A 26228-nucleotide genomic window follows, 5' to 3' on the forward strand; every position below is an offset into this window, starting at 1 on the left:
ACAAATATGCTTCAAATTATCAGCTTATAAAGTAGGTGTTGTAGAAGTTTTAAAGTAAACCTTTTACATACAAGTAAGTACTTTATAAACTAAAACCTTATGTTGAGAATAGCACTCAGAAATCAAAACACATCCTGACTAGAACTCATACCTAAAGGGATTAAACCAAAAAAGATCATGTCTTACAGCAGCTGTCTTCCCTATTACTTCTTATCTGGCTTTACTATTTTCATACAATGGTTTGGATTGGAAGGGACATGGGCAGGGACGCCTTCCACTAGACCAGGTTACTCAAAGCCCCATCCAGCCTGGCCTCCACAACTTCCTTGGGCAACCTGTTCCAGTGCCTCACCACCCTCATAGGGAAAAATTTCTTCCTGATATCTAATCTAAATCTACCCTCTTCCAGTTTGAAGCCATTACCCCTCATCCTATCACTACATGCCCTTGTAAAATGTCCCCTCCCCAGCTTTCTTGGAGGCCCCCTTCAGATACTGGAAAGCTGCTATAAGGTCTCCCCAGAGCCTTCTCTTCTCCAGGCTGAACAACCCCAACTCTCTCAGCCTGTCCTCATAGCAGAGGTGCTCCAGCCCTCTGATCATCTTTGTGGTCCTCCTCTGGACCAGTTCAAACAGGTCCATGTCTTTCTTACCTTGGGGGCTACAGAGCTGGACACAGTACTCCAGGTGGGGTCTCACCAGAGCAAAGTAGTAGGGGAGAATCACCTCCCTTGACCTGCTGGCCATGCTGCTTCTGATGCAGCCCAAGATATAGTTGCCCTTCTGGGCTGCAAGTGCTCACGTTGAGTTTCTCGTCAATCAACATCCCCAAGTCCTTCTCCTCAGGGCTGTTCTCAAGCCATTCTCCGCCCAACCTGTATTTGTGCTTGGGATTTCCCCAACCCTCATGCAGGACCTCGCACTTGGCCTTGTTGAACTTCATGAGGTTTGCACAGGCCCATCTCTCAAGCCTGTCCAGGTCCCTCTGGATGGCATCCCTTCCCTCCAGCACATCAACCGCACCACATAGCTTGGTGTCATTGGCAAATGTGCTGAGGGTGCACTCAATCCCACTGTCCATATCGCTGCCAAAGATATTAAATAGCACCAGTCCTAATACCGACCCCTGAGGGACATCACTTGTCACTGCTTTCCACTTAGACATCAAGCCGTTGACCACAACTCTTTGAGTGTGACCATCCAGCCAGTTCCTTATCCACCGAGTGGTCCATCTGTCAAATCCAGGTCTATACATATATACATGTATGTGCATATATGTATATACACATAACACTATAACATTTCTTTCAATGTAACACCTTAAATATTCAAGAATGAATTTTCATTCTGCAAAAGTAGCACTTAGCCTTACTGTTGTACATGCCACACATATCTCAGTGAGTGATAGCGGAGAGCTGTGTTACCCAGCACCTCCCTGCCACACAGTCAACCTTTGATGCAGATGAAGCAAAGCCCCCTTCCTTCCAGCACATATTGTACATGTGCGATGCAGTGGACATATGTGTACAAGAGATACAAAACTTCCCAGGGCCGCATTAGCTACAAATGCATAAACGCACATAAATGTGGAAATGTACTATGTGAGCAAAGTAAGCTTAGTGATTCCCAGGGAGTACTTTACTGCACCAAAAGTATCAACTTTGCTGCCTGAAGCTCACTCCCTCTCCTGACTGAGTAATATTTAGGAAAAAAAGAAAACCAAAAAACCACATATAGCAGTAATGGTACGTTTGAAAATGAAAGCCCCAAGTTTATTTCAGCAGTTATTATCCATCAAATATTATATGGCTTGTTTAGACGTTAAAGAACTCCACTGGTCAAATTGAGCAGGAAAAAAAAAAAAAAAAAAAAGGAAATCACAGTAATAGGTTTAACTACTTTGGAAAATACATTGAAGAAAATTACTTCATTCTCTTCCCCCCCCCCAAGTAGAACCTAAGCCTAAATTCTACTGACAATGCCTCAGCAGCAGAGCTCAAGGTACTTTTCACAATCCAATGCTTAACACTCAAACTCAAGCAAGCAATAGATATGTATTTCCAGACTGTATAGAAGGCAAATGAAAAGGAATTTCACTCTCAATATCAGACCTGGGAAGTTAATTATTTCCTTGATAAAACTGGAGAGACACAAAAACAGAAAACCGCAAGAAATTATCAGAAGATCCAAGTAGTTAACAAGTTATCATAATAAATCTCAATATTTAAGTAAAAAAAAAAATAATCCTTGTAAATAAACTTTGAATAAGCTGCCAAAAATTTCCGAAAGCTCCAGATCTGTTGATCGTAGATGAAATTTTTTTAGAAGATAGCTTCATGTGTTCATTTACATATACCTTCTAATACATTTACTTTCTAATATTGCCTTTGGAGTTCAGCTTACTTTTTTTTTGTATGAAGTTTGAAGAACAATCATGTTTTCACAAACTCTAAACTGACAGCACTTTATATATAGTGTTTGAGTTGTACTTGATATAATGCATCTAATGTCTCTAAATTGCATGCAAAGATCATGCAGTTTGCATTCCCCCCACATGATGGAGGTATCAGTCTATCAAGCCTCTTGTGGCAAAGATGACATTAAACTTTGTAATCAGCAGGAAATCTACTGGCAATTTCTGGAAGTTGAGAAATTATCTGACTTGATTCAACCAGCCAAGAAAGAAGGCAACACAGATTTTTAAAGTATAAGAAATCTTATTACTTAACATGAACTAACAGTAAGCTTGCAAAAACTATTGAGTTTACCAGTCTATCTGCAATTTCCCCATACGCGTTTTTAAAGCGATCCTTTCTGAGAAGTTTCGTCCGTATCTCAAGATGGCTTCACTATTCACAACGCTTTCCCATTTCCACCTGCTCAACTACAATATCGCGCCAATGCAAATATATTAGTTTCAGACCTGAACTAAAGCTACTGAGCAATGGATACCCAGCTATCTCAGTAGACTTTGCTATATAAGTGACAGGGAGATGATATAAAAGCTTATCCTTAAGAGGAAATCAGCAGCAATAGGCAAGATGGATTTCGGCCAAGCTGTAATCCATATCAGTCACGTTAAGAAAACTCATTCACAACCCCAGCTTCCTAGCATCAGGTTTTCCTAATGCCAGCCTTTACCTATGTAAGGGAAAGCCTTGGCTACCCAAACTGACTGGGCAGAGCTCAGTTTCTCCTTCTCAAGTCTAAATGTTGATACTATAGCCTCATCCCAGCTCTGTTCTGCATGAAACATGAGACACCTTGCCTTCCTCATCCCATTCTTCCACTTCATCTCCATCCCTCTTACCTACTCTTCTCTTCAGCTGCTATGTTGAGATATGGGAAGCAGAACTAAACATCTATTCTAGGAAATGGAGGGGACAGGGAGCAGGGGGGCACAACATTTGAGATCTGTCTTGTAGAGGAATGACAGGATAAGCCTTATTCCATAAACTAGGAATTACTACATATTGGGTAGGACCAAAAAGACTTTTCAAGTGTTTAATATCCAAATGTGCTCTATATCACAGAATGCTGATCATTGAGGGAGGAGGTAACACAAGGAAATAAGCTGCATTTCAAACAATGAAGCACAAAGACTATAATGGAGAAAGCATACAACTAGAGTTGTTGGAAGAGATGAAAGAAAGTCTATCTAAACTCCTTGAGGCAAAGATTCATGGAAGAGAACAGGATCCACAACATATGTTTGCAATGAAATTTCCCACAATTCAGGAATGAGGTGACAAATACAACCCACACTCCAGATATATTCAAGTAGTACTGGGGTAGTGCTAGAACTTATTTTTATCCTGCTATATTGACACTTTTAGTATGCAGGTAAAGCTCTTCTAGCAGATTCTTGAAATACGTGGAGAAAGATTGTTTTGCAATTGTAACACCATATTAAACTAAGCTCTGGTTACTTTTCTGATTGAAAACGTATTTAAATTGGAAAAAGCAGATCAAAAGAGTTGAATATCTCAGAAATCAAGTAGAATGAAAATGAACAGATCGCAGGAATCATCCTGTAACAGATAGGCCTGATGTTCCCAGAACAGCAACTGACAGTTGCCAATAGGCTATGCTAAACAAAGAAACTAGCTAGATCAGCGTAGAAGATTAATAGAGCAACATAATAAATAAGGAAATTCAGTGACCTGACTTAAAAAATGCATGCATGTACATGTGTGTGTAGACATACATAAGTAAAGCAATGGGAACACAACTAATACTGACAGCTGACTGTGCATTTAACAATAGCACAAGCCTATTCCCAGAAGTTTATAAAGGCTAAACATTTTCCATGGACATGAAAGACAGCAAGAAACTTACATAAATACATTAAAGCAAGGCAATGCCACTTTCATAGCTGCAGATATGGATATTGCATTCAAAAGATAATAATGAAGACAACAGGTCTACAAATAGGGAAATAAAACAGATGACAGGAGTTTGAAATATCCAGTGCTGCCTCTGCTTCTGCATTGACACAAATTAATAAAGAGTAGAAGGATAGGCCAGAAAAAAAAAACGAAACATTTATATGAGATAAACATATTCAAGACTTCCTAGAATACTTACAAATCCTAATGATTCAGAGATTGCTATTTCTTGTTTCCAAGCTGTCCCATTGTATAAAGTAACAGCAGTCTAGATGAAACCAGCACAGCAAGAATGCACAAGTATTTGAAAGCACCACACACTACCAGTAGTAGCAAGCATCCCACCAGCAACTGAAGGTCCATTTCAGAAGGTCTATTTCAAAAGCATTTTTTAGTCACTTGGATGATAGAATATAACAATTCTTTAAAATGTGTAGGACACAGAGTAAAATCAGGATGAAGAACATTAAGCACATGTCTCTCTCAGTTCTTCTAGCACAAAATACTATAATTCATTTTGAACTCCCGATGAAGGCCATTTTAATCCAACAGCAGCTCTGACAATGCATCCGGGCACATACTTCTTTCCATGAACTCAGATGTTCAAGCAAAAACCCCTACTGGAGGTACAAGCTTGACAACCAATGTCAAACTATTTAAATCACAACAGCAAGACTTGCTAGATATCATCTGTTATCACCCTTCATATATTCATAAAGAGATTTGTATTTTTACTATGACTGAGGTTATGACATTTAGACTTCTCTAATAATAAGACTGCTTGTTCAAAAGAACAGCAAAGAACATACCTTTGTTGATGATGGTGGAGTAGGAAAATTAAGCCAGGCTGGAGCAAAGTCATGCTGTGCCATTTAGGTCCAGTCTCTCCGAATCAATGAAACAAGGCTTCAGCACCTCATGGCAAGTCCCTGTAATTGGGGGGGGGGGGGGGGGGGGGGGGGGGGGGGGGGGGAACACAACCAAAAAACCCCCAAGAAATGAGTACTTTTCAGATGCTTATCTTACAAGAGGATTACACTTTTCCCTTCTGTTTTCTGGTATTATTTTCTCACACAGATCTGTTTTTAGAACCTAAACTACTCTTACCTCATTTATAGCATCACATCTGCACTTTTATTACTGAAGTATCACACTAATCAAATATATCACAGGTGTCGTGAAAATGTAACTGTAACATTTACTCCTTTATTTCCTCTTATCAGTGGGATGAAGCGTCTTGAGTAAGGTCTGATTAGAAAGCTGTGGCAAAATTAGCTTGTTGAAATATTTTCCGGTACTATCTAGGATGGATTGCAGAAGCTATTTCATTAGCTTCCTAGAAGAAACTGATTTTTCAAATTAGTCCCTAAAAGTTAATCTTGGAGGCCATATTAAAGTTCCTTAATAAAACCCAGATGCTTAGGACCACCACAAGCCCCATATTTTCCTCTAGATTTAATGGAAACAGTGTTTACATGCCCAGAAATACTGTCAAAATCCACTAAAATTCTCTAGCCTGAAAATGGGCAAGAGAAGGTAATGGCTTAAGATAAAACCCAAGAGTACTTTTTCTACCTCATGCTCTCTCCACAGGTGGGAAAACATCTCTCAGGAAGCAAGAGAATGCAAGATAATGCAAACTACGTTACTTAAAGCTGAACAATAGCACAGAAATGGATGAAACTGCCTGAATTATAATGGTATGTGAATCATGCTCTGCAGCTAGATACTGCAAAATTGGCAATGACTCAAAAGTATGATATACTCACTATTAGAAATTCAGCTAGTGAAAACATAATCAACATCCACGTGCATTTTACAGGGAGATCCAAATAAACGCATATTCCACATCTCTACACAACAGAGTGCAGATCCGTTAGTCAGTGAGCATAAATGTAGTTCACTTTAATCTAAAGCTGCTGTAATTTGAGCGAGTTTTAGTAAGAGCTGTGGAATCTGAACTTGCTAACTGATAATTATTGTATCCGGCCTGAACCAGACTACTGCAGACTCCCAGTGACAGAGGAGAATGTTCCAACTTCTAAAAGCAAGTATGGCAGGTTTGTAAGTATTAAACTGCACTACTTAGTTGAGCTGATGGTTCTTTTTTATGCAGTGAGCTCATACTTAAATTTATTTGGTACCTCTGATACCAGAGTTAAACTATAAGGTAAGATGTACAAAATCCGCTATCATTAAATAGAGACAAGTTTAAAAGTATGTGTCACCCAAACAGCTTGTTATAAATTACTCTACTGAAGCCATCCAACACTCTTCTAAATTAACTTCAAAAGAAATTGCAGAGAAGTTTTCTAAATAACCCGATTATGTCAGACTAATAAAAAAAAAAAAAAGGAAGTTCTAGAGTCACAGAACCATGGCAAAAATGGCTTTTCCTTCTAACAGGAACTAAGTTCACTTTTACTGATTAATCATGTTCAGCAATGGTATTGAAACAGAAAAGGGTATATGCGGAAAGAGAAAAGGGTATATGCGGAAAGAGAAAAGGGTATATGAGGAAAGAGAAAAAGTTTATACTGAATAAGAACATAACAAAGAATCTAAAAAGTATTACCAAGTCATTGGTGAATAAACTATTAGGTATGGGACAACAAAAGCACTAACAATGTGATTTCTTAATAAATTAGCCTTACTGTTTTCAGAAAACTAGTCAAGCTTCCTAACACTACTATTTATCCAACTGCCATGAAAAGAGTTTATTCTTAACTTACTAACATCCCTACCTCTTACCTTTGCACATAAATCAAGGGCTGAGATGAGACTTAGTGATCACCAAGTATTTAAGGATTGGAAAGGTGTTTTTAACCAAACTTTGTCCACAGCTCACTGATACTGGGTGTATATTTATTCACACAAAAATTATCTTAGAAGCAGATTCAAGTCTTCCCCATGTTCTCAGTTCTCCAATTAAAAGCTCCAAAAAGGTTTCTGATAGTGCTGCTGAGTCAGATGAGTCAATCCCTTTCCTCCAAAACAGTCCAGTGAAGTGACAAAGAAAGAAGTCTGAGCCAAAACTAAACAATACTCAGAGTGCAAAGTCAGAAGCAGAATATCTGTAAATTTCATTAAGTCCATAAAAGAAACTCTTTTAGGTCTAATTCTCCCAGATAATTTTGACAACAGAACAACAATAATGAAAGCATAGGTGTATTTTTAGAACCAATTTCATAAGTTCACGGTTAAAGACTACCAAGAAAAGCAACTACCGAAGTTACTGATCTCCATACCACTTCAGTAAAGAAAACACTTTCTCTCATCTGACTGTACATATTATTGGTCTGGCAACAAAAATCAAGTATTTTCATTATTAAACCTTATTTACTCACTAACTTCTAAAAAGCACAAATACCCTATCGATAATTAAATTGGGAAACACACAGTACATTACGTGTTGAGAGATATTAGTTGTTTAGCTTAAATAAGTTTTAATTAGAATAAATTACTTAGGGTTATAATATGGTGTGATTTATGCTGTTTGCCTAGCTTTACTTATTTAGCATGAGTAGCTAGATTTGCTGAAGCCTTAGGCGGCAATAGAGTTAATTTTCTTAGTAATTTTCCTAGCAGCTGGTACAGTGCTTTGTTTAGTCTTTTGATATGAGAAAAATTTTGATAACGCACTAATGTTTTGGTTGTTGCCAAGTAGTGTTTTCCCACTACTAAAAAGTACTAAGCATACTAAGTGTTTTGAATGTCCTTATTTATTATATTGCTCTATTAATCTTTCTTCTACACTGATCTAGCTATCTTCTTCGTTTAGTATAGTCTATCAGCAACCGTCAGTTGCTGTTCTGGGAACTTCAGGCCTATCTGTTACAGGATGGTTCCTGCGATCTGTTCATTTTCATTCTACTTGATTTCTGAGATATTCAACTCTTTTGATCTGCTTTTTCCAATTTAAATACATTTTCAAACAGAAAGAAGTACTAAGTGTTTTCCCACTACTGAAAAGTCTGGAACTTTTCCGTTTCCCATGTTCTGCCAGCAAGCACAGGTGCACAAGCAGCATAAACCATAAAATAAGGAGATTGCAACTGTCAGCAGAGACTGAAAATCAACAAGGTAAGAGCAGTCAACAGCCTGCCTGCCTGAACACAAATCCGGTGAGGTGTTAGAAGATCCCAGACCAAAAATAAGATTTGACTAAAAGATGCGTGAAGAACATGTGGGGGACAGGTGTATAGATTGCAAGGCTATAATTGCCCAGAGATTTCTTTGTTCGAGGTCCCTCTCCAAAGCCCAGGCTGACCCTGCTGCTGTACCTTAAAATTAAATTATTTATTTTTATAAAATCTGACTCCTGAGACTCTGCTGCGGGAAACCTAGGGTCAAGCCTGAAGAAGGAGAATAAACATGTGTATGTGTGGAGTTGAAAGGGGCACCTGTCAGCTCATTGAGTCGCCCGCTGTGAAGGGACTCCAGTTCTAGCAGTTAAAGACTCAGGTGGTACGTGTGACTCCTTGAATGGTGTATGAATGCTTGGGCAGCAGCTTCTCCTTTAACATCAGGAAAGGACAAATATTAATATCTTTTTTTAAACCTACATTTTAGAGTACTCAGCCTACCCAGCTTTAAGTTGACAATACCATATTTTACCAGGCTTCATACGTACTCTTATAGATCCTACCTTTTTGATGTTACCAACAAGTTTGTCCTAGAATGTGTTTTAATATAAAAACGTTTTCACTCCAAGCACGAGCTTGTTTTGATGATCTAGCAAATATCCGATGGCTCTAGGGTACTCTTCAGTCTTCAGAAGATATCTTTGGTAAATTGAAAATAGATCACAAAAAGTGAGAATGGGATGTCAGCAAGATCACTGCTGACACAGACAGGATTTGCTATGCTTAAACCCTTCATGATCAGCTTGGTTGCCAAACATCAGGTTGTTTGATGCTTCATTGCTTTCCAACTTGAGTTAGACCAACAACTGAGACTATCACTTTCTTCTGCAACATGTCCCAATATTGAACTACTCTTACATCACTAGAAAGGTTTTTTCTATAAGGTCCGACATAAGTCTTTTTTCCTGCTATTCAAGTCCATTACTTCTTAAGCTATCACCAGCATTTCTGCATTCTGTGTCCCCCAAAGCGCTTGCAACCTCTATTCAGATTCATAGTATCTACAAATTTAATAAACATACACTCAATTTCATGATTGAAGTTATTAAAGTACCCAAGAGACTTCTTTAGAAATGGACTTGTTTAATGTCAAGCTGGAAGGATGTATCAAGAGCTGCCTTTACAAAGGCTGAGGAGTCACTAAGGCAAATAGCGATCAACAATTCAGAAGAACACTTCTGCCTTTCAGAAACATGGGACTGTCCTACTTTTAAATAATTTAAAAAAAAATAATAATTTGAAGTATTTGAATAGAATGAAAGTAAATAACATGCACCCATACAAGTATTTACAGGATTTTGCTTAAGTTCTTCATGGTCTGTCAGTATGCTGTCTGCTAGCAATCTGTCTGCTAGCAAGCCTTCTCTTGCATACACACACCACACAACAGATCAACCACTGTTCATTAACACTGGTAAAACAGCTGTTGTACTCCCAGCATTAATACAGCTATCAGAAATAAGCTTATCGAGGTAAGCTCCACAGATCTGAACACTATTCCACTGCTTTCAGAAATTCTCTTGGTAACAAAAGGTCAGGCCCAAAATTATCATCGAATGATGAATTCATCATTCCCTGGTAGCACAAACTCAGAATATACCTGCCATTCTCTAACAAAAGTATCATAAAAGCTAACTTGGTTCTGGTTGTCTATTACTGAAGCAGAGCTGCACAATTCTAGAAAGGCAAGCAAAAGATACTGAGATACTATTATCCTTATACTGTTAACACTCAAATGCATTTAAGTTTCTTTAATCAGACTGGTCAAAATATTCAGTCTAATCTCAGCAATAGTCTCTGGTGTCTAATTCAAGTACTGCATAGTGACTTCAGAAAAGAAAGTCTTCCATAGCTCATAAATTCAGATAAAATTTATCTTTTGCTGTGTTGTGGATAACAGAATAGTTTACAGAAAAAAAAAAAACCACAACAAAAAATCCAACCCTGTTCTTAAATTTTACTTCTTGTGGGGCATATTTGACAGAAGTCTGTAAAGCGTTTTGTTTCAGGTAACATGCAACAATTATTCCAGTATTCAATTACATAAAATTTAAGTCTATAGTTTTGAGAAGTGTGATCTTCAATAATAAGGTAATGAACGCCAAGGAATAATGAACAGCTGGTTCCAAATGATGCACAGTGAAAAGAATTGTCATAAATATAACTCAGTCACCTACTTTGAGCCACGTGAGCAGCTGAAATAAGAATACTACACCAAGTATGCTTAACCAACATCAAAAAAGGTTGGGCTGGTTTTGGGGTTGTTTTTGGTTTTTTTAAATGGTTGATTCAATAAGGTCCTTTTGTGACAGAAGGTATTTTTCACCAGTTTAAAAGCATCTGGAAACACTCACTTTTTAAACTTATTTGTCTCATCTGAAGAGCATTCAGGAAAATTTAATATATTGCCTCTGATTTAGAAGAAGTAGTAACATGCTGAGAAAAGGGAAGAAGAAAGCCACTGCATGAATCAGAAGTCAAGACTTCTGCAAAACAGCTAAGAAAAAAACCAGCTAGAGTCAACTCGCCAAACTCTGCAAAAACAACAAAAAAGATGGAACTAAAACAACTAATAGTAGTTTAGCTTGTGCTTACCAAATTAAATGAAGAAATCAAACCTTAAACAGCATAGTCAATTTTCACCATGCTACTACATTTTTCTTTTTTAAATTATCACAGGAAAAGATACAAATAAAATCACACTTATAATAACAGCACAGAAGCTTAAAATTTTACTTAGTGCAATAATGAACTATTTCAGTGATCAGAAAAATCTAAGAAAACTACTGGGGCTTGCTTTGCCTCACAAAATTAGGACCTAAGATGCATTTAAATAGTGGTTATCAACATCTGAAGGAGTAAATTCCACCAAGACAAGAGATGTCTTGATCCAAAACACTAAGAATCACAAGAAGATACCAGTCATAATAGATTTAGGCCAGACGCATAGTTCTGAAGATCAGAAGAACAAAATTCTGGAACAACTTTAAGACTTAACACAAATATTTGAACCTGTCAATTCCTATTATGCTTATAAGTCAGAAACTAATAATTGTAACTAAAGAGTTTAACATGTAATACAATGCATGCAAAGATAACATTGTAATAATTAATCCAGTTTTTCACACCTTAGGTGGTACCATTCCCCCAGCAAGTTTCCCCCCGCCCGGCTACTTTAAAAAAATCAATGTAGTGTTTAAAAGCCAAAGACCACACACTACAACCAACATATAAATCAATATTTTTTTTCCCTGCAATAACACGGATAGAATTCACCATGGTACAAAAGCAGAAAACACCCTGTATTCATGAACTTTCAGATTAATTTACTTTCATATTACTTTGGCAAAATTCATCTTATATTACAATTTTCACATTATCTGCAACCTTTAATTCACTATTACTGGGAAAAAATATGCAACAGCCAAAATAACTAAACATTTAAGTTTTGTTTGCAAAGCTTGTTTGTAAGCTAAAAACCACCATGCAGTTAGCACATAGAACAGGGGCATGAAATAGATAGATAGATCAAGGAGATCCAGTTGAACAAACCATCCAAAACAGTGTTACAGTATACATCTCAGGTTTAACAAACAATTTCTCACATTTTAATAAAAATTTGTGTAGCTTCTTGGAGTAAAAATATATTTAAAAAAACCCCACAAACTCTTTTTTCCCCTATGTTTACCATTAAAAAAAAACCCACATAGGATGCTTACTCATTCTCATACCATTTGTCCTAAATTAGGGACTCCTGCCACCACAACTACGTCAGTTACAGATTTCACCCTCCTTCACTCCTGAACAATTTCACCAAATAAACAGACTGGCAATATGTGGCAGTAGTTTCTAACCACTAGTGAAGCATGAGAACACGCATTATAGGCTAAGCATACTGCAGAATCAATCCTAGCAAGCATCATATCTCATATGATCCAGCTCATATCTCTGTGTAGCACAAAAAAATGGGAATACAGTGCAGGCACATACCAGACTCATTACAGACAGGGTAACTGTAGAGTCACTACAGACAGAATCAGGTGCATTTATTAACTCACTTAGCTACAGCACTAAACCAGGAAGCAGTTGTGCTGGCAAAAGCCATGGAGCAAAAAGATAAAGCAAGTAGACAGACAGACTTTTTTGTTTCCATGCCAGGCATCTATAAAATGCTGGAAACAATTAGAACTGACAAATCTTTAAAACAAAACAAACAAAAAAAAGCCCAAGTCTCCAACTCAAACACTAGAACCCTTATGTTCTAACCTGACTTCCTTCATATACTAGAAATTCATATAATGTCTCCTGCACTGCTCCTGATAACACAGTGCAACAATAGTAATTTCCTTTACAAATGTCTCCCACCTGGCCTTAAACATATCATGAGAAAAAAAAAAAAAAAAAAAAAGATACTGAGGTCTGGAATAAACTGGTTACCCAAAAATTAAAGTGATCACTCCTGCTCCACTATAAAGATGATCCTTTATCCAGAATTTATTCTAGCTTCACTTCCATTCATCAGATCTTTCTAGCATTAGAAATCCTCTCTCCTTTTGTCTACTCGCACAACACTAAAAATAGCCAAACAGCATCTCTGGAAGCGTGTAATACACTTCAGGAGTTGGAAAAGCGACTCCCATGAGAATTCCTCTCAAGGGAATCTCTGCACTAGCTGCATAAGTGGACACGAAAGCCCAGGAGGAAAATGATATTTCAGGGACAGAGAGCAGAGGAAGCAGTTGTAATCGAAGCATCCTGAATTTCAGTTCCATGTTTTGTTTTCTATAAACAGGTCAAGTAAGAAAAAAGTGAGCCCGATTATTAAAGTACAGATTCCTGAAAAGACTGTGGCATATAAGGTAACATGCACTCACATTTAACTGCTGTGATTTTTGGAGACTGTTTTCATTTTTGTTTTCAATGGTTTACGTAGCTCTAACTAGAGGAAATGCATTTAGTATCACATTTTTAATATATTTAACTATAAACACTATAGTAATTTTGTGACTCATAACAGTGAGGCATAAAAACCTTTTATTTTCCCACATCCACACCCATTACAGATTACAGGAGGAATGTCTCAACACAACTCTTCAATTTATCACAGACAGGGTTATGAACTTTAAGCATCATCTTGTAATAAAACATTGCTACCTTGTAATATCCTTTTGAAGGCATACTGTCTATTCTTGTCTCAACAGCCTGTAGTCCTGTCTCCCTCATCGTATTCACCTTCACGTAATCTTACATGAGAAAAATATGATTTTGATGGCTAAATTTGGAAAGTATCTTCTGAAAAATTGAAATATAACATCCATAGAGTGTTCTGGAAGACTGAGAATCAACTCGTACTTCCTTAAAAAGATCAAAAAGAATATCAGTCTCTCCCCATAGGAAAGATGCTCCAGTCCCTTAATCAACTTTGTGGCCCTTTGCTGGACTCACTCCACTAAGTCCATATCTTGTACCAGGGAGCCTATAACTGGACACAGCACTCAAAGTGTGGCTTCACCAGTGCTAAGGTAGAGAAGGATGAACTTCGCTCAACCTGCTGGCAACACTCTTCCTAATGTAGCCCAGGGTGCTGTTGGCCGCCTTTGTTGTGAGGATGCACGGCTCATGGTCAGCTTGATGTCCAACAGGACCCCTAGGTCCTTCTCTGCAGAGCTGCTTACCAGATGGTTAGCCCCCAGCACGTACTGGCATACGCAGCTACTACCCCCCAGATGCAGGACTTTGCATTTTCCCCTTTGCTGAACTTCATGAGGATCCTCTGTCCAATTCTCTAACCTGTCCAGGTTCCTCTGAATGGCAGCACAAACATCTATTGTATCAACCAGTTCTCCCCATTTTGTATTATCTGCAAACTTGTGAGGGTAAACTCACGGAATCACGGAATCTTCAGAGTTGGAAGGGACCTCTAGAGATCATCTAGTCCAACTCCCCTGCTAGAGCAGGATTAGTCAGCAACTCTGACCCACTGTCCAGGTAATTAACAAAGATTTTTAAATAGCACTGGCTCCAGTATTGAACCCTGGGGGTACAACAGTAATGACTTCCTTCAAATGGCCTTTGTGCCACTGATCACAACCCTGACAGGCTGGGCCTGGCCATTCAGCCAGTTTTTGATACACCTTTATTGTTCGTTTCTCTAACACATACTTTGTCAGCTTCTCTATGAGAATGTCACAGAAGACAGTGTCAAAAGCCTTTCTGAAGATAAACAACATCCATTGCTCCCTTCATCTACCAAGCTAGTCACCTCATTGGTTAAGCATGATTTCCCCTTCATAAAGCCATGCTGACTGCTCCCACTCACTTTCTTGTCCTTCATGAGTTTGGAAATGGTTTCCAGGATTAGCTGCTCTACCACCTTCCCATGGAGCAAAGTGAGGCTGATCAACCTGTAGCTCCCTGGATCCTTCTTCTTGATGACAGGACTGACATTTGCTCTCTTCTAGTACTCAAGAGCCTCTCCCAATCACCGTGACCTCTCAAAGATAATCAAGAATGGCCTTGCAATGACATCAACCAGCTCCCTCTGCACTCATGGGTGCATCCTGTCAGGCCCTACAGACTCACATATATCTTATTTAAGTGTTCCCTAACCTGATCCTCTTCCACAGAGGTGAAGAAAAAAAAAAAAACACCACAGTTAAGATGACAAGGACATGAGATCAGACACTGTCCCCACCCAAATTTAAAGGCATGTTGTTTAACTTGTCTAACCAGCGTTTAGCTGGCAGAAGAAAGACAGTCCCATTGGTACTGAACAGACGCAACTTCAGGAAGGTCTCTTCAGTAAATAAAATAAAAATATTTCCCTAGCCCAGAAAGCTGTCTTCAATATTTAAGACAGATTACATTATCGCTGGCAAGATACATTTGATAACACTATTTGTCTGAACTACCTACACTAATTTGTCCAACAAATTTTAAAGTAATGCTACAAATTAGGAAGAAAATCCCTGTAACCTGAACCCATCTCACCAGAAACTAGAGACGAGGAAAAACAGTTCTGCATTTTCAGCTTCTATACTTTCCGTACTCTGTGGATAGCCTAAATTATTTTACAGGAAGCAGTTTCTGTGACACTAGGTATTTCAGAAATCATTAGAAGATTAAAATAAAAGGCAATATAAACTCAAATAGGTAGGAATGCTTGAAGCTTGTGAGTGGAGTAATAAAGTCATTAACAGAAAAAAAAATATTAAGGAAGCTTCAAGACATGAATTCCCAAAGTTAGAAAGGAAATACGAATTCAAATTTCTTGATGCTCCCTGAAGACCAGTTTAGAACTTCAGTCTATTGATTTGCATAGAGAAATCCATGAACAGAATAAGTGTTAAAAGCACACGTATATATGCACATACGTAGTTTTTAGAAAATCTAAAAGTTAACACGTATGCATATAAGTGGCACATACCCTATGATCTTTTACCTAATGCCTCACAGATTATTATTAGCATAAATACAACACACCGCAAACTGGACATGGAACCTTAACTCCACCCCTCAGCTACACACTTGTTTGATAACCCAGTCAACAGTCTGGTGAAGTTCCTGCTGATTGGAAAAGGGGAAACGTAACCCCCATTTTCAAAAAGAGAAAAATGGATGACCCAGGGAACTACAGACTGGTCAGTCTCACCTCTGTGCCTGGCAAGATCATGGAGCAGATCCTCCTGGAATCTCTGCTAAGGCACATGGAAAATAAGGAGGTGATTGGTGACAGCCAACATGGCTTCACCAAAGGCAAATCACGGAATCACGGAATCTTCAGAGTTGGAAGGGACCTCTAGAGATCATCTAGTCCAACTCCCCTGCTAGAGCAGGATTGCCTAAAGCACATCCCTCAGGGCTGCATCCAGGCGAGTCTTGAAAATCTCCAGAGAAGGGGACTCCACAACCTCCCTGGGCAGCCTGTTCCAGTGCTCTGTCACCCTCACTGTAAAGAAGTTTTTCCGTGTATTTGAACGGAACTTCCTATGTTCTAGCTTGTGCCCATTGCCCCTTGTCCTGTCACTGGGAACCATTGAAAAGAGCCTGGCTCCGTCCTCCTTAAACCCACCCTTTAGATACTTGTAAACATTAATCAGGTCCCCCCTCAACCTTCTCTTCTCCAGGCTAAAGAGTCCCAGCTCTTTCAGCCTTTCCTCATAAGGGAGGTGCTCCAATCCCTCAATCATCTTGGTTGCCCTTCGCTGGACTCGCTCCAGTAGTTCCCTGTCCCTCTTGAACTGGGGAGCCCAAAACTGGACACAGTACTCCAGTTGTGGCCTCACCAGTGCAGAGTAGAGGGGGAGAATGACCTCCCTCGACCTACTGGCCACAGTCTTCCCTATGCAGCCCAGGATGCCATTGGCCTTCTTGGCGACAAGGGCACACTGCTGGCTCATGGATAATTTGCTGTCTACCAGGACCCCCAGGTCCTTCTCCTCAGAGCTGCTTCCCAGCATGTCCGCCCCTAACCTATACTGGTGTTTGGCATTCTTCCTTCCCAGGTGCAGGACCCTACACTTGCTTTTGTTGAACCTCATTAGGTTCTTCTCTGCCCAGCTCTCCAGCCTGTCCAGGTCACGCTGGATGGCAGCACGGCCCTCTGGAGTGTCGGCCACCCCTCCCAGCTTGGTATCATCAGCAAACTTGCTGAGGATACACTCTGTCCCCTCATCTAGGTCATTAATGAATATATTGAACAAAATTGGTCCAAGTATTGACCCCTGAGGGACGCCACTCGTTACAGGCCTCCAACTGGACTCTGTGCCGCTGATCACAACCCTCTGGGTTCTGTCACTCAGCCAGCTCTCGATCCACCTCACTGTCACCTCGTCTAGCCCATACTTCCTCAGCTTCCTAATGAGGATGTTATGGGAGACAGTGTCAAAAGCCTTGCTAAGGTCAAGGTAGATGACATCTACGGCTCTCCCCTCATCCAGCCAACCCGTTATAACATCATAGAAAGCTATCAGATTGGTCAGGCATGATTTGCCCTTGGTAAATCCATGCTGACCACTTCCAATAACTTCCTGTTCCTCTACGTGTTTGGAGACGACATCCAGAATGAGTCGCTCCATTACCTTCCCAGGGACGGAGGTGAGACTAACCGGCCTGTAGTTCCCTGGCTCCTCCTTCTTGCCTTTTTTGAAGATTGGAGTGATGTCAGCCTTCCTCCAGTCCTCAGGCACCTCTCCTGTTCCCCATGACTTTTCAAAGACAATGGAGAGTGGTCTAGCGATAACATCTGCCAGCTCTCTCAGCACTCGCGGGTGCATCCCATCAGGGCCCATGGATTTATGAATGTCCAGCTTGGCCAAGTGGTCTCTGACCCAGTCCTCCTCAACTAAGGGAAAATCTTCCTCTCTCCAGACCTTCCCCCTTGCCTCCAGGGTATGGAATGTGTGAGGGACGGCTTTATCAGTGAAGACCGAAGAAAAGAAGGCATTCAGTAACTCTGCCTTCTCTGTGTCTTCCACCACTAGGGCACCCGTCTCATTCATCAGTGGACCTATATTTTCCCTAGTTTTCCTTTTTCTGTTGATATACTGGAAAAATCTCTTCTTGTTGTCTTTAACTGCAGTGGCCAAGCTGAGTTCTGATTGAGCTTTGGCCCTTCTAATCTTCCCCCTGCATAGCTTTGTTATATCGTGCCTGACAAATTTGGTGGCCTTCTACGATGTTGCCACAGCATTGGGAGATAAGGGGAGAGCAACAGATGTCATCTACCTGGACTTATGCAAAGCGTTTGACACTGTCCCACATGACATCCTGGTCTCTAAATTGGAGAGACATGGATTTGACAGATGGACCACATGGTGGATAAGGAACTGGCTGGATGGTCGCACTCAAAGGATTGCGGTCAATGGCTCAATGTCCACGTGGAAACCAGTGATGAGTGGCGTTCCTCAGGGGTCGGTACTGGGACCAGTGCTGTTTAACATCTTTGTCGGCAACGTGGACAGTGGGATTGAGTGCACCCTCAGCAAGTTTACTGACAGCACCAAGCTGTGTGGCGCGGTCGACACGCTGGAGGGACAGGATGCCATCCAGAGGGACCTGGACAGGCTTCAAAGGTGAGCCCGTGTGAACCTCATGAAGTTCAACAAGGCCAAGTGCAAGGTCCTGCACCTGGGTCGGGGCAACCCCAAGCACAAATACAGACTGGGCAGAGAATGGATTGAGAGCAGCCCTGAGGAGAAGGACTTGGAGGTGTTGGTGGATGAGAAGCTCAACATGAGCCAGCAATGTGCCCTCGCAGCCCAGAAAGCCAACCACATATCCTGGGCTGCATCAAAAGAACCATGGCCAGCAGGTCGAGAGAGGTGATTCTGCCCCTCTACTCTGCTCTGGTGAGACCCCACCTGGAGTACTGCATGCAGCTCTGGAGTCCCCAACATAAGAAGGACATGGACCTGTTCGAACTGGTCCAGAGGAGGGCCACAAAGATGATCAGAGGGCTGGAGCACCTCTGCTATGAGGACAGGCTGAGAGAGTTGGGGTTGTTCAGCCTGGAGGAGAGAAGGCTCCGGGGAGACCTTATAGCAGCCTTTCAGTATCTGAAGGGGGCCTCCAAGAAAGCTGGAGAGGGACTTTTTACAAGGGCATGTAGTGATAGGATGAGGGGTAATGGTTTTAAACTGAAAGAGGGTAGATTTAGATTAGATATTAGGAGGAAATTTTTTACTACGAGGATGGTGAGGCACTGGAACAGGTTGCCCAGGGAAGCTGTGGATGCCCCTTCCCTGGAAGTGTTCAAGGCCAGGTTGGATGGGGCTTTGAGTAGCCTGGTCTAGTGGGAGGTGTCCCTGCCCATGGCAGGGGGGTTGGAACTAGATGATCTTTAAGGTCCCTTCCAACCTAAACCATTCTATGATCTACAAGAAGGGAAGGGAGGCACACAATTTTCCATGAGGGAATTAAAACTATCAGAGATATGCCAAATACAAACTGTACTGCATTTCACGACAACAATAAAAGAAAGCTATTTGCCAAGGTCAATTTTTTTTTCCCTGAAGAAGCCTCATCAGCAGGCAAAGTTCTCACTAAAACAGAGCAACTCTGGAATAACAGAGCTACAGAATAAATTGACCCTTAACATTCTCCCATTTTGGGCCAGCTTCAAATGTTTACTTCACCTATTTAGCATCAGCCATAGAACTACAAAATTTTGCTCTTAATTAGGTAAAGAAACTATATGCTCAAATCCTGACCATTAGACTATACAGTCTCTCTTCTTCATAAACAAAACTGTTCAAGATTTTTCTCAACCAAGCAGGCCATTAAAATAACCTACTCCATCAAAAGTTTTTTCCTTCTGCCACAAAGACACGTTTTCTTTTAAATTGAAAATTTCTTATGATCAAATATCCTTCCCTGTTATCTCTAGTCAAGAGTAGTGCTAATTTGAAGTGGGCAAGTATAAGTTTTAAATAATACTTTTGTTTAAGCCCTATACATCTACATTTTTATTCCCCTTTAAAAACACAGCTTATTAGAGCTCTTCCTTACTCTGTCATTCATTTAGTTTGAACAAAGCAAAACAAGCTAATTTCAAGTTGTTATTTTGCTATCCAAAATTTGTATGTTAATAAAAGAGAAAAGAATATTCAAACCCAAACTGTACAGTGTTTCTGAAAATAGAAACATTTCTACTGATCACAAATTGCTGTAAAAGCCTTACAACTACTTGAACTAAAGATTATTTATTTCCCTTATTTTCTCTCCATGTAAATGCACAGCCACAATAAAAGAATAAGCTTCAAACTTTGCAACCAACCTTTTAACACTTTGAAAGGAAAACATACATGTCACCCACCCGCCTATCCCCACCCCCCTCATTTCAATGTAAAAGAGGGTTTACGGACATATGATAATTTACAAACAAGGTTAAGTTTGGATATGGTAATTCTCTCACGTTCTCTAAAGTTTATTATCAAAGACTCACACCTCCAACAGAAGGAGGTTGAACCTTTAAAGATCTACTCTCCCACTGGTTCAACAGACATTAAAAAGTTCCTAACAATTCAACTGAAGCCTCTTCTTTCTCAACTGTGCTATTGCAGAGCAAGTAAAATCTCCAGTTTTAGTCTCACTGTTACCACCATCCAATACAGAACTGTTCTGATGAGTATTCTAACAGTGGACAATGAGGAAGAATAAAAGAAAATATCCATTATTTTTTTAGTTTACCTTTCTGCCTCATCTTTTTTTTTTTTTTAAAAAAAAAAAAAAGTATGAGAACTAAAGCTTCCCGCAGAACGCTGAGGATGGGACAAAGTCCTCTGTCAAATCTGAGCACCTCCAAAAGTTTTATGACATGCCAGGGTATGAGAAGTGTATGGAATTAAACTGTAACAGTCAATGTTTAACCATATAAAGCCAACACATTCTCTAGTACAGACACAGTCCTAAAACCTAGCTTTACAGTGACTTAGCAAAAACAAACAAAAACACCTAAGAAAAACCTACCTTCATTTCTACTTAGGGCTCTAGTTCCTTATGTGAGGATGAATCAACTAAAGTGCACTCGCTACCTTTGTTTTGGATAAGGATCTAGAATGTCAGCAGACTTGGTGGGACACTGGTGTTCTAAAAATCCCAACCACTGTTCCTTATCATATGGTCCCCTTTCTGTATATAGATATGGTTCACAAGCAACAGGGTTTACGTCACTTCCAAGACTCAAATATTATTGTCACAAAAATCAAAACATCTTTTGGGAAACGTTTTAGAGTCAAAGTTAATGAGAGCACTTCAAATACCTCGATCGTCACTTTTATCCAAAAAAGTTTTTCCTTCTTGCACTGTACCAAAAATGTAAATTTAAAAAAGCTAACTATTTTGTAACACACAATAACTTCATATTTGAAGGTAAACTACAACCAGGTTCCTCCTGCTTGAAATCCTACACTTGCAGTACCATTTAGCAGAAAGTTGGATAAACACTAATCTCTTCTCCTCTGCAAGGTTAAAAGTCCAAAAACTGAACCACCCAGTTCAGCATACATTATGTAACGAAATCACTCAGAATACTTTTGCACTTTGGAGTCTTCACAAGGATCTGAAGAAAAAGCAGTTGGAAAAGGTGGCAGTTTTAAAATATCCTGAGCATATAAAGCAGAAAAACAATTCTATATAATTTTAGCTGTTTCCCAGACTATGTTTACCCAAAATATAAAAGGAGATGATTGTGGAAGAGTTGATTGCACCACATAGGGCATTATCATCAGTCACTGTGTAATACTACTGCTCAAAACCACATAGTGACAAAAAAACCAAACCACAACACGCCAAGTCTCATTCAAGTTCATTTATAATAAGGTCTGCAAATAGTTTTCCTTGCAGGACAGAATTCACTCCTAGTACTGAAAAATAAAGAACTAAGAGCAACTTCCCCAGAAGTTACTGATGAACTATCATTGTCAAACTGTTTTATCCATACATTTTAAACAGAAGAATCTCACTAGAATGGGAGGGGGGGGAGCTTAAAATACATTAGCTTGTGAAGTACTAATGAAGGTGAATATCCACACAATTTCCTTATGTTGTTTTACAGATTTAATTCCACTTAAGCTTTGCTGCAAGTTTAAACTCTGCTTACTCTTAGAAGTTTCCACCAGCAGGTGTTTGTTTTGTTTGTTGATTTTTTTGTTTGTTTGTTTTTTTCCCCACACAGCAGAGCAGCCTACACCATTCAAGACAAATTCTCAATACAAACGTACCCAATTTTAGGATTCTACCAGAATAAACACATCAGTAAAAGAGCGGAGCTTCTGACAGTTATTCCAGTACAAAAAGCTATGTTTACATCAAGGCTTAAAGTATAAGCTCTCTGGGGCAAGGACCTTATCTTCATAGTTGTCTGTAAACCACTTAACAGACTGTCAGCATTATACAAATAAAAATCTAAAGAAGGAATTAAAGTGGACCAGCATGCTAGGCATTTTCTCCTCACCCAAGTATGAATTTTGCTTAGGGTACAAGGGCACAGCTGTAAAATGTGCCTGAATCTGTGTCAAATACATATGCATACAAATAAGAACTGCTGCACTTCACAAGTACAAACATGGTGAAAAGAAAAAAAAGAACTATCCTACCAGCAAGCAGAAAGATGTAAAGAAAGAGTTAATTTTATAAAGTTAAAAAGCAAACTCTTTAAAACATACAGAAGAAAAAGAGTCCAGATAAAGATGTCACCCACAGGGGGAATGAAGTTCCTTGATTTCAGCGAGAACCTCTTGTCAAGAGGTAAAAGTATCTCATAGCACTGAAAGTTAATAGCTTGAAGAGACAAACATTACTTTTTCTATGATTTAAGAAGCAAATACTTTGTTTATGGCCATATAATAGACAAAATCTAATAAAATGGCCAAACACCTGAATTCTTCCCATTTACCAAGTGTTTTAAAGCAAAACGCAGACAAACGCAACTAAAAGAATGAAGATGATAATTCTGTTAGTTTGATTCCTTTACATGTGGCTCAGTTCATTCAGTCAATCCCAGTCACACTTGAGACTCAATGTAGAAGAGCCCCAAGCCACAGCCATGAGAGATTACAGAAAGACTCTTATTCATGTTCCACAGTTTCCAAGTTTTGAAAACAGCAAAACTGAAACAGAAGTTAAAATAACAAAACAGCAAAGCCATTCAAAGAAAGCAAAATACCGAAGCTAGATCAACTTTTAGATACTGACAAGACAACACACAGAACAGAACTACTTCAGTGATCCTAAGAATTTAAAATACTTATTTAGGTGCAAGTCTTTCATTTATGGTCAAAATAACAAATTGGGGGGGGGGGGGGGGGGCAACAACACCACTGTAGTAATCTTTAGACACAGTTTCACATGCTTACAATTACTCTTCTACAAGGCTTAAACGCAAGCCATCTTCCCAAACATCTTTGCAGTGCCCTTAGAGAAAAACTTTTTTTTTTCCCCCATCAGCTCACTAATACTTCAGTATTGCAGAAGCTCTGAAAAATTTTGGAAAAGGTTGCGAATAAGGTAAATGCGTCACCTTTACCAGACACTCAGTTTACAGTCTACCCAATAACGCTTTAATTATTTAAAACTTTATGAATAATCATGGTGGGATAGAGGAAAGAGAACTTAGTAAAATTACCACTGACTTCTGAATTAAGTTGTTCTGTCCATCTTAATTTTCTTTGAGGCAGTAGTAATTCAGCTGAAAGCAAACCTACAAAAAATATATTGTAAATATATTCATTTCAACCTTTAAACTATATCTATCTTCAGAAACATTTAACCACTACAGGGGGAAGGGGGCAGCAATACATCTAACAATAACGTGTAAAATTGGTTAGTTCACCAGTATATTTTGTTTTGAATCCTTCCAAAAAGGTAGAGGGGGTTGTTATGGTATACTTTCAAACCAGATTCATTCATTCCCATTACAGAATAGGAAATTACTCTGAACCCAAACTTAAAATATCAACAAATTAAAAAGTCAGTTTTGATAATAAATATCTGACTTCCATAAGTGACAAAGAACAGTGGAACGAAATAAAAAAAAAAAAAAAAAAAAAAGCAATGCTATGTTATCAGTACCTCCATGCTACAGAAATGCCTCAAGCAAATGGAAAGACTGAGATCCACAAGCCATCCAGCAGACTTGTTCAATAAGTATAACAGCTCATTGTTGAGATTACAATATTAACATGAAGGATAAATTACCTAGAGATTCAGTCTAGATGTACATATTTTTTTAATCTCCCAGAAAAATCACTCATACAAATTTTTCTTTGTAGTAATACATATATTCATCATATTCTTAAAAATATTCCATTAATTATTAAAAATGGCAAGTAAAAATTAGATTCTGCAAGCTCACTTCAACATTCTCAAAAAAAAAACCAAACACATCATCTAGGCAGTAAATGTTACTGTTTTAACCATTCTACTGATAAAATGTTTATTCAAGTATAAATTGATTTATTAACACTACAACACTTACCTAATCCAAGAAGACTGCAGATGTTAGTACTGCGTGACTTATATTTTTCCAGTTTGTTTTCCTTGAGATAATATCCAGAGTTCTTATCAATACTAGATTCGTAGCCGTTTGACATAGATTTGACCTCACAGAAATCAGCTACCCATCCTTCTCACTCACAGATTCCACAAGGCTATTTCCAAAATTTGCCAAGTCTCTGCCTTAAGAAGCTTCCCCCGCCACCCCGACAGCTTCTTTTCTTGTCTATTCCATGTACATTTTCACTATAAGAAGCACCAGCTACAGGTGAAATAAATACACTTTTTACACCACAAACTGTGAAGCCAAAAATCCAAATTTCACATCTGAATTGAGGAACGTTTCTTCACTTCAGGTAACAGAGGCATTTGTAAACAACAGCTATCTGGATACCACCATATTGCTTATTGACAACAACGTTTTTCAATAAAAAAATAAAATATAAAAGTTATAAATTTGTATTAGACACTTCATTTAGAAAATAGGTCTCATTACAAACTGACAGAAGGCTATATCAGAAAAATGAAAAAAAAAAAAAAAGTAAAAGTATCTACCATGAAACTTTTCAGCAACGCTTACACAGTGACTCAGGCTGCATTTAACCTAGAACCAGTTAACAAAACTGATTATGACTATGACTCAGACAGAACGTTGCTTGGAAGAAAAAAGTAACTAAAAGCAAAACAGCACTTTATCTTGGCAGCTGAAGTATTAATTAACTTGATAAATTTAGCCATGTATCAGTGCCATGTGGACAAAAGCATCCAAGGGCAAGGCACTCATGACTTCAAACTTCTAATTCACTTCTCAGATGCCTAATGATTATTTCAGAAGCAAGCACTTGGAAAAGTGATCCCAGAGCAGTGTCCAATATTTTTCCCCTTTCACAAGGAGCAACTGCTGCAAGACGGTTTCCCCCTTTTTTCCTGCCTACCAGCTGAAGCAAAAGGCTCCGAATATCCAGGACTCTCTTTGTAACCCAAATTGCCTACGGGAAAAAGAACCAGAACAATCAGTTTTCCCTTTTGAAACCTGAATTAGCATTAGACAAGTACATAAATGCGAATCTTAAGCGACAAACACACACGCAATCAGGCAGCCAAACCCGAGCACAAAAGCCTCAGTTAAACATTCACTTACATCCTGGAGAAAGCAGCAGGCATATTTATCGGAGAACGTAGCCTATCAGTGAAAACGTTTTCCTGTCTCTTCTGTATTTCCGAGAATAAAAAACAACCGGAAAGGGGCATTTCTCGTTTTATCGGGAAGATACATAGATCTGCAGGAGGCACCTGGGGAGGAAGGCGCTGACCTGGGCCAGGGACACTGAGCTTAAGCACAGAACAAGCCCGGGGAGCGGCGGGAGCCGTCTGAGGAACCCCCCCCCAGCGAGGCCCTGAGGGAAACCTCACCACTTTGGGGCCACCTGCCTGTGAAGTGCGCGGGCAGACCCCCAGCTCCCCAGCCCCAACTGCACCTTTTGTTGCGGCGCCGCGGCGGGCCCGGGGAAGGGCTCCGCCGGCCCGCGGTGGCCGCTCGCCCTGACTTCCAGGGAGGCCGCGGCCCACGCTCAGGCACTCACCGGCCGTACCACCCCCACACAGCAGCAGCAGCAGCCGCCGCGCTAGGGGCAGCTCTCTTCGTCTTCCCCGAGGGCAGGCCTCACTTCGCGGCAGGGAGAGGAACGGGGAAACCCCCTCCA

At 39.7% G+C, this 26228-nt stretch overlaps 1 protein-coding gene across 1 annotated transcript in view; it reads right to left on the minus strand.

The window, feature by feature from the left end:
- Positions 1-23715, minus strand: part of LOC128901999 (vasculin-like) — a 40183-nt gene extending 16468 nt beyond the window's left edge. Inside the window, exons 1-2 of the mRNA XM_054184249.1 lie at positions 23664-23715; positions 5197-5316 (exon numbers count right to left, since the gene is read on the minus strand). Coding sequence (XP_054040224.1) covers positions 5197-5259 — 63 coding nt within the window. The 5' untranslated portion in view covers positions 5260-5316; positions 23664-23715. The remainder of the gene's footprint in view (positions 1-5196; positions 5317-23663) is intronic.
- Between the last annotated feature and the right edge of the window lie 2513 nt (positions 23716-26228).

The sequence above is a fragment of the Rissa tridactyla genome, chromosome W, assembly GCF_028500815.1.
Source record: "Rissa tridactyla isolate bRisTri1 chromosome W, bRisTri1.patW.cur.20221130, whole genome shotgun sequence".
NCBI lineage: Eukaryota > Metazoa > Chordata > Aves > Charadriiformes > Laridae > Rissa > Rissa tridactyla.